The following is a 9974-nucleotide window of genomic DNA, read 5'->3' on the forward strand; positions in this document are numbered from 1 at the left end:
AATGCTAAGGACACACATTATCATCAAACTAAAGGCCACATTTTATTATTATTATTTAATAAAATAACAGGGCATAAAAAATAATTGTATATTACAAATATATATATAATATATACACATACACTTTCTCCACCTCTCTCTCCGATACACGCACACACACCACAAATAAGTTTATGCCTCTCATATGCAAGAAAGAGACAAAATAAAAAAACAATCTAGTGCTTCTTGATCTATTCAGCATCCAAATTTGTTTAACAATAGAAAGAGTCAATAAGCCCTTCTGGATCCTTTGCAATTGATACCCTCCCCACTTTTTCTTTTTCCACAAATCAGTCCAAACGTGTCTGATTTCCATTAAAAAGCCACAAAAAAAGTAACACTAAAGGGTTTCTAAGGACTAGACCCCTCCGTTCTTTTGTTTAGAGATCGCTTTTGTTGCCTTTATGTACAGCAAAATACTTGTTTCTCCTTTCATGTCCTGGCAAGGATTTTGTGTGTGTGGCAGCGGGGTTGGGGGTGGGGGTAGGAACCTGTATTGCACATAATTTTTTACTAAGTTTGGGTCAGACAGAGGACTTTTTAAAGCAACTGAGCAGGGGTGAGCTTTTCGCATTGAACCTGTTTTTAGAAACTCCATGCCTAGTAGGTAGGATGAAAAGCGTTTGGTAAAAGGATTTCTTAAAAGTTAGAACAGAAGTTGTTTTCAAAAGACAATGTGCCGATTGAACAAAAGATACTCTCAAAGGGCTGGTTACCTAAAAGGAGACAATTCTCCTTCAAGCTCTTAAAAAAAAACACCCCAAAAACAAAAAACCATTGCTCTATAAATTCTAACTCTACCTGGTTAGAAATCTAAACGCAAACGAATTTTCAGTATACATACAAATCATTACACATGGCTTTTAACTCAGGAGGGCTGAAAAAAACCAAACCATTAAAAACAAATTAGTTTTCTTTTTAAATAAGGGACCGTCAGTTTTCCTTGCACTAAAAACTTTTCCCTAAGCATGTTCACCCTTGTTTTATCCCCCATATCTTGACTTTAAACATTTCAGTTTTACCCCTTCACTGGCTATTTTGTCTATCTGACAATAGCACTGTTAAAAAGAAATTTTTTTATTCATTATTATTGTTAATCTTTAGTTCTGAGCACTATTGTGAGTGCATGTGAGTCTTTCAAAGTAGGGTCACTCCATGGCTGTTCTTTTTTAAATTATTATTACTACTACTACTACTATTATTATTATTATACATTCTGCTCACACACAGGTAGGGGGTTGCAAAGCCGACTCGTATTTTGCATGGTGGGCTTTGGGCAAGTGCTGGGGCTTCTTGTAAAGTCCGCTACTTGCAATCACGCTGGCTGGTTTTCTCCGAGTCCTCTTCTTTAGCCTCCGGCTGCAAACGCTTTGCCAGGACTGGAAGGTCTTGGAGGTCCAGATCCACATGCCACTGGTAATCCCCACAACCAGCAACATGAAGACTTTGACCATGAAAATCTCCACCACCGGGATAGAGTGGCTCATTGAGCAGTCCAGGTGTTTGGTCTGGTTGTTCACCTTGCACTTCTGCTGCATGGCCAAGACCTTCCAGTAATCCATGTTCAGCCTCTCGTAAAAGTAGCAAGCAATGACACAGGTAGCTGGCACTGTATACAAGACTGAGAAGACCCCAATCCTTACCATGAGTTTCTCCAGCTTGTCTGTGTTTTCCCCACCAGTTTTCATCACCCTCCTGATGTGGAACAGAGCTACAAAGCCAGAGAGGATGAAGGAGGTGCCTATGATTAGGTAGCAAGCCAGGGGGACCAGCACAAATCCAGTCAAGGCATTCACATCCATGCTCCCCACGTAGCATAAGCCTGTCAGCTCATCCCCAGCCACCCTCCGCATCACCAAGATCATGATAGTCTTCACGGCCGGGATGGCCCAGGCCGCCAGGTGGAAGTAGCTACTGTTGGCTTCAATGGCCTCGTGGCCCCATTTCTTCCCAGCGGCCAGGAACCAAGTCAATGTCAAGATCACCCACCACAAGGAGCTGGCCATGCCAAAGTAATAGAGCACAAGGAAGACAAGAGTGCACCCGGTGCTCTCCAAGCCCTCCTGGATGACGTAGAGCTGTCCACTGTCGCGGTCGCAGGCAATGCTCTCGGCACCAGAGAAGAGGCGGATGATGTACCCCACCGAGTAGACGCAGTAGCACATGGACAAGAAGATGATGGGCCTTTCGGGATACTTGAAGCGCTGGGGGTCTATCAGGAAGGTGAGGACGGTGAAAGCGCTGGAGAAGAAGCAGAGGATGGACCAGACAGCGATCCAGATGACGGCAAACTGCTTGTCATGGCGGCTCCAGTAGACGTCGACCCCGGCGGTGCAGAGAGGGGCACAGGAAGCGCTCTTCTCCACGTGGTGGAACTTGCCGGGGTTCTCGCAGGTGGCCCTCCCCAGGCCGTCCTTGTGCTGCTGCTGCAGGTCGTGGCTGGCGCTCTGGGGCCTCTGGGGCCGGAACATGGGGGGCAGGATGCTGGAGCCCCTGGGGGGCTCCTCGGAGCCGTTGTTGGGTGCTTCCATGCACAGGTAGTTGGGGTCGTTCTTGTTGGGCAGCTTGCTGCAGTCCAGGGAGTCGGGCCACTTGAAGGTGAACTGTTCCATGATGGGCGAGCACTTGAAGCGGGCCTGCTCACACATCACCCGGCAAGCGGGGATGGGCGTGGAGACTTGCTCCGTGCACATGGGGGCGTAGAGGGAGCAGAGGAAGAACTTGAGGTGCCCGTGGCAGCCGTACTCCACCAGGGGGGCAAACTCGTGGAGCTGAATGGCAGCTTCGCGCTGGTCCTCGTGCCCCATCAGGTTGGGCATCCGAGTCATGTTGTAGCCGATGTCCTTGCACATGGGGATCTCGATGGGCTGGCACCTCCCGTCCCCGGCCCGGTCGATGTCGATGGAGCTGATGCCGAAGCAGGAGCAGACCAGGTGCAAGACAATGCCCAGAGTCCGACGGGAGTTCCTCCGCGCTGCGCCCATGCTGGCCGACGCTGCGCCACGACCCACCGCGCTCCTGGATCCCGCGTCTCGGAAAATGCCTGGAAGAAGGTTGCTTCTGGTGGCGGCGGCGGCGGCTGGTGTCAAACCAGCTCTTCCGAAGCCCCTTCCCCGGCCACCGTCGCTCCCAACTTTCGCCAGGAGCCTCCCCAGAAGGGGACAGGCCCGATCCACTCGACGTGGGGCAGCAGCATAGCAGCCCCTTCTCACCCTCACCCCAAAAGAAAGCGAAATAGCGCCTTTCAACTCCGGTTAAGAGCTTCGCATCCGAACAGCGGAGGTCTTCCGGCCAAAGTCCATCCTGGTCAGTTTCCAAACTGGGCAAAAGCTCCCCGGCGCCGGGGAGAAGGAAAATCTCGGGAGAGAAGGACCCTCTCGCCGTTTCAGCCCTCCCCACCCCCTACGCAACCAAACTTACTGCACCAAGGAGAGAAAGCTTAAGTTGCGGGGGCTTGCCGTTTGTTTTTAAGTCCTTGCAAGGGGTCTCTTGGCGACAGGCGTTCTTTCCTCCATCTCCTCCGACCACGATCGCAGGAACGGTGGGTGCCCCCTTGCTTGCAAAGTTCCTTGTTCAAAAGGAAAGGAAAAAAGGGGATATCCCAGCGATCACTGCACCTCCAGCGCACACATGTCCCCAAAGCGGCGTGGAAGCTCCTCTTTCTCCTCGGTCTGTAGCTTCTTCTTCCTCTCTCTCTCTCCGATTTGTGCCTCGGACGATCCCACCTCTCCACACTTTTCGCTCGCTCGCTCCCCTCCCTCCTTCCCCCAGGAGGCGGGTCTTGCGCGCCGACGAGAGGCGGGGAGGAGGCAGATCCGATTGCAACGGGAAGGCGAGCTCTGAAGCGCCGTGGCCAGGAGAGCTTGTCGGCGGAGGTTGGCGGGGGGGGGGGGGGGGAACGCACCGAATCTCCTTCCGCAATACGCGCGCACCGTCCCTGGGTCGGATATTTTCCCCCTCCACCCAAAGCGAGAGGTCGGCGGGGCGCAGAGCTGCGTGCGTAAAAGCGCTCTCTCTCTCTTTCTCAGAAGGCTAACTCCTGGGGTTTGCAGCAGCTGTGCTTGGAGGAGGCGTTTACAGCCCAGGATACTCTCTCTCTCACGCGCGCGCACACACCACACACACACACACAGCCTAGGATCCGCCTTCCCTGCGACAGTCACTTTGCATGAGAAAAGGTGAAACTGACACGGTGATTACTTTCCAATCATTCGGAACGCCTTTCAAAAGAAAAGCGGGGTGCGCGGGGGGAGAACCGCTGGAAAGACCCTGGAGGTCGTCCCTCGATCGGTGCCGATGTTTTTAAAGTTTCTTTTTCGTCTCTCCTCTCTTAAACATCTCCCCCACCATCGATCTCTCTTTCGCTCTCTTGAAACTTCTCATACTCTCTCTGCCTCTCCTCCCCGCCCAGTCTTACTTCTGTTCCTCCTCATTTGTTGTAACAAACAAGTTTCTGGTTGGGATTTTTTAAGTTGCTTTTGAAACCACAGAGTCATATTTTGTTGTTCGAAGGAGTTCGAAAGGGGGTGTATGGTTCTCGCGCGCCCCCTTTTATCCATACAACATTCTTTCGAGGTAGGGTAGGCTGAGAGATCGTGCCTGGCCAACAGCCTTCCGGGGATTTTCGTGGCTGAGTGGGCAATTCGTCTCTCTAAAAGACGCTGTTCTGAAAATGAAATGAAATTTATTTATTGTCATTGTCCGTATATACACAGTATACACAACAACGAAAATCAAACACCCACCCAAAGACCGGCTTCACATACACATTTGCACGTACCTCCAACACTCTCATCCCATTCAAACATAATCTATAAAACATACATAATCCAGAATATAACATGACCTATTAAAAGCATATCATGACCTAAACCCTATCTCATTCCTTCCTACTCCCTGCTTGCTATTTCTTACAACTGGCCCTGAGATCATTATTTAGTGCAATCAGAGCTCTTGGATAGAAACTATTCAGAAGGCGTGTGGTTCGCGTTTTCATTGTCCTATATCTTCTGCCCGAAGGCAACAGTTCAAAGAAGTTGTGAGCAGGATGGGTGGGATCTCTCAGGATATTGTGTGACTTCTTCAAAGTGCGAGACGTGAAGATCTCATCCAGGGTTGGTAGCTGGAGCCCTATAACATTCTGGGCAATTTTTGTTATTCTCAGTAAAGCTTTTTTATCCGTTTCAGAGCTGCTTCCATACCACGATAATATACTATAGGTTAAGACACTCTCGATGGTACTGTGATAATAGGATGGTACTGTGATAACTTTTCTTAATTTTTGAAACAGATTGGGGAGGAAATCCAACTTCTTTCGGTAAATGCAGGAAGGAGGCTTTGGGATGGCACACAATTGTTCCTTGAGGTTATTATCGTTTTATTTTTATTCTTTTACATATGGGACCTCCTGGTTGCTGTGCGGGGTGCTCGTGGCCAGCCAGGCCCCTTTTCAGGCTACTCCATTCCAGCCTGCCGGGTTTTCATCCTCTCTTCCAGCCTTCTGTAACCACTGAACATACTCAGTCCACATTTGGGGGTATTTTTCCTCCATCAATGGTTCACCCTCCCCCTTTGTACTTCTGCAAACTTTGGAATCCCTACTCCTGCAGTTCTAAGTGTGGTACTGCTTTGGCTACATAAAGATGTAGAGTTTGCTATATTCTATTATGATCTTGTTAATCTATTTAGGGATAGAGTGCCATCAGTGGGTATGGCACTTTGAAGAAAGTCTGTGCCCCAAGGAGAATACAGTCTAAAATCTGACACAGGGGAGACCACAGTGGGGAGTGAAGCATGGTGAGGCATACAAGGGGAAAACATAAAAAGGGTCTATTTCCTGTATCGGGCCGATGGCCCATCTAGTCCAGAACTCACAGGGGCCAACCTGAAGACTCTGGGGAGCCTGTAAGCAGGACACGAGCACAAAAACACTCTATGTGTTTATGGGCTTAGTGTGGTTCCAGGTCCTTAGGTTTTGTTTCAGTGCGACATGAGGATGGTTTGTGTGAAATGAACAAAATCAAAGACTTTCTCCATAATGACCACCTGTGAAGGCTACTGGAGTATAGGAGAGACTGTCAGGCAGGAAGCCTCTAGTTCAAATATCATCAGACTCCCCCCCCCCCCTCAAGTGACTCACATGCAGAAAGAAAGCATAAAATGGAAGCAGTCTATTCCCAATAAAACAGAAGCTCCATTTCACAGCCTGGTACAGCATTCAATACAAAACCAAATTTAACAATTTGGAAGAGGCAATTTTAGAACCAGCTGCTGTATAAACCATTAAGAAAAAATTAAGCGCAACCTCTCAGCTAAACTTAGGTCAAAATTAATGGCTTTTCAAGTCCTGTTTAAAAAACAGAATGAAGCCGAAACATATATCACAAGTATGAGGCTATCACTGCAAAGGCCCTGTCACTAGTGCCCTGCTCTTTGATCGATCACTGTTTCTGTTTTGTCTTTTGGAGAGATTTTGTAGATGACCTTGAAAAAAATCTTGATGTAATATCACAATTAATTGCATATTAAAAACAACCGTTCCATGCCTGAGAAGACTGGGTTACAAAAACAAGGCAGTTGATATAACATGCATAACCTTTTCCCAATGCCTACAACAACCATTTAAGGGAGGTCACAATTATTATTCCCATATTGCAGATGAGAATGTTGAGGCTGGGCGCAAGGAGCTCAGGGAGTTCTCTATCCTAGTGAAGATGAAATCTGAAGCAGTCACTTCTTAACTACAAAGTTGCATCAGGTGAGTCCCAGTGTTGAGGCTAGAAACCAATAGCACATGCAACTTTAGGGATATGGGGCACAGTCTGATTTCCTAATAAGTTTTGAAGTGAGAGGTGCTGCCTGAGTGAGTAGGAAATCTACTCTGGGCACCCTCAACCTTGTTTTACATTCCAGGGCTTAACCCAGCCACTGTAAAACAGGTCCAGTCCTTGCAAACCTTGCCTGAAATAAAGCCCTTCTAATAATGGTTTTGCTTTCCAAAATATGAGATGCTTGGGGTTAATTCTGGATCAAAATCACACCCTTGTCAATGGACTGAAGCATTTCCATCTGCCGGTGCCTCAGATAAGTTTGAATGTGTTGCTTCCAAATTGGTTAAAGGGGGAAAACCCACTTCATACATTCACAAGAAACTCCTATCTGTTCTCACTAATTCAGATGCTCTGAAAACAGGTTTGGAAACAAGCTCTACAGCTAAGCCCTGCGTGTGTTAAATTAAGCCCCTCTTAGAATTCTTATATTTTGGGGTGGGGGTGGAGGGAAGGCGAGGAGAGGGATGATCTTGAAGAGAGGTGGGGGTGGTTGCTCAAAAGGGGATTGAGTTGGGCGCATTTTATTGCCAGGGCCATAAATGTCTGGCTGAGAAGCTTGTAAAAATCCAGTTGGCCGGGAGTCTTCAGCCCCATCTGTTTACAAAATGTAAGCTTTGATTGTGAGCTGAGAGCCAAAAGCATCTTTCATACAGAGACCAAAAGTCAGAAACAGAACCACACGAGGCTTATGTGACTTTAGGTTAAATCCCCTAAAATATCATGCGGCAAAGTGGAAAATTCCCTCCCAGTAAGCTGTAAGGTACAGGAGGGCTGGTTTTCTCCACGCTGGAGGAGATTTAGGCTGCAATTCTAGGGATACTGACCTGGGAGAGAGCCCCATTGAACTCATTGCCAGTTACATGTGAGTAAAGATGCATAAGATCGCAATGTAATTGTGTTTCCCTCTGCATGTTACCTGGGAGTGTTACTGCTGCCCCAATTGCTTGAGTCTAACAGTGCAATCCTGTGCATGTCTACACAGACGTGGACGCGGGTGGCGCTGTGGGTTAAACCACAGAGCCTAGGACTTGCCGATCAGAAGATCGGTGGTTCGAATCCCCATGATGGGGTGAGCTCCTGTTGCTCGGTCCCTGCTCCTGCCAACTTAGCAGTTCGAAAGCACGTCAAAGTGCAAGTAGATAAATAGGTACTGCTCTGGCGGGAAGGTAAACAGCATTTCCGTGTGCTGCTCTAGTTCGCCAGAAGCAGCTTAGTCATGCTGGCCACATAACCCGGAAGCTGTACGCTGGCTCCCTCGGCAAATAAAGCGAGATGAGCGCCGCAACCCCAGAGTCGGCCACGACTGGACCTAATGGTTAGGGGTCCCTTTACCTTTAACAGTGCAATCCTGTGCATGTTTACATAGACGTAAAGCCCATAGAGCTCAACTGGGCACCTAGGGTTGCATCCTTAGAGTGTGACTGTGACAGCAAACTCCGCAATGACTGGAGGCTTCAGCACAAATTCAGTTTGTCACGGTGTGTGTGTGTGTGTGTGTGTTGTGTGTGTGCTACACTAACATTTCTTGCCGCAAAAACATCACACATACGGTAGATATCACACACAAATCTTGAAACGGTGCAGTGCGACAGGTTAGGAAGTCTTTTTTAGGCCCGGTGGGTGAGTTATAATTCTCTAATGCAGATCTGAGGGCCACATTCCCTTCAGAGGAACTTTCTGGTGGTGGTGGGAGCACATCCCAGTGGTGGGCAGGGCCAGAGTTAAAAAGTGGGCAGAGCAATCAAGTGGGCAGAGCAATCAATTACAGTCATACCTCGGGTTGAATATGCTTCAGGTTGAGCACTTTCGGGTTGTGCTCTGCGGCAACCCGGAAGTAATGGAGCACGTTACTTCTGGGTTTCACCGCTCGTGCATGCGCAGACGCTCAAAATGATGTCGTGCATGCGCAGAAGCGGCGAAAAGTGACACATGCATGCGCAGATGTGCCGTCGCTAGTTACGTTTGTTTCTGGATGGGAACGGGGCTCCAGAACGGATCCCGTTCACATCCCGAGGTACCACTGTACTCATATACCCCTTTCTAGCCTCCATCTGGGTACGCATGATCAGAATTCAAGGACATAACGTCCAGGGGTCAGCAAACTTTTTCAGCAGGGGGCCGGTCCATTGTCCCTCAAACCTTGTGGGGGACCGTACTATATTTTGTAAAAAGAAAAAGAAAAAAGAACAAATTCCTATGCCCCCCAAATAACCCAGAGATTCTACTCATGTAAAAACACGCTGATTCCCAGACCATCCGTGGGCCAGATTTAGAAAGCGATTGGGCCGGATCTGTCCCCCGGCCTTAGTTTGCCTACCCATGACATAGGTACAGTGGCGTAGCGTGGGGGGTGCAGGGGGGGGGCGGCACACCGGGCGCAACATTTGGGGGTTAGGGGGCGCAAATCCACAGGTAAGGGGGCGCAAATCCATGGGTTAGGGGGCGCAAATTACTTGCCTTGCCCCGGGTGCTGACAACCCACACTACGCCACTGCATAGGTAGACCATCCAGACAAAACAACAACAACAACTCAAGGAGAGGACAAAATAGGGCTAGTGAGGGGCATTTTCCAATTTTTTAAACTGGAAAAACTAGTCAGGGGCCATGGATTCCCCATTTAGAACCCTCTTTCTATTTTTTTCCTATTCCCTCCCCAGGTCATTCCATCTCTGGCTAGTCCCTCCCTGTAGATGAAGATGTTTAGCCTGATGGCAGGTTTGCCACCTCACTGTTTCCCAGGTAGATGTTTAAAGCTGCAGGTGCAATGTTCATATGCTTGTGTTTGCTGCGTGAAACGTCAGTGTAACGTCGGTGTTTTCTGCGGCAAATGCTGAGTGCCCAGCTGCCCTTAGTCAATTGTCCCGCTTTGACACGGACTTCAGAGCTGGGCTCTTTTGTGCAGACACCCTTTGTGGAACGGTACAATATCCCCGGTCAGAATCACGCACAAGCACACACAGTTCGCTTCCTTGCTTGGACATTCATTCCTTATGTTTCTTCGGCTCTGTATCTCTAACAATCTGCCATTACAAATTGATCTGCCAAAGTGGTGGAAAGAGAGACTCAACTGCATTGATTTTTTTGTTGAAAAGAAGAGAAAAGAA

General features: G+C 48.5%; 1 protein-coding gene across 1 annotated transcript; it reads right to left on the reverse strand.

Moving 5' to 3' along the window:
- Positions 1-17: 17 nt before the first annotated feature.
- Positions 18-4139, reverse strand: FZD10 (frizzled class receptor 10). The gene has a single exon (XM_083418307.1). The coding sequence runs from the start codon at positions 3021-3023 to the stop codon at positions 1260-1262; it is 1764 nt and encodes a 587-aa protein (XP_083274433.1). The 5' UTR covers positions 3024-4139; the 3' UTR covers positions 18-1259.
- Between the last annotated feature and the right edge of the window lie 5835 nt (positions 4140-9974).

Source organism: Podarcis tiliguerta (assembly GCF_965153285.1).
Source record: "Podarcis tiliguerta genome assembly, chromosome: 16".
NCBI classification, from domain to species: Eukaryota; Metazoa; Chordata; class Lepidosauria; order Squamata; family Lacertidae; genus Podarcis; species Podarcis tiliguerta.

What these genes read in the sequence shown, in the direction of transcription:
- FZD10 (XM_083418307.1), bottom strand. Translation starts at nt 3,023, where the DNA reads ATGGGCGCAGCGCGGAGGAACTCCCGTCGGACTCTGGGCATTGTCTTG.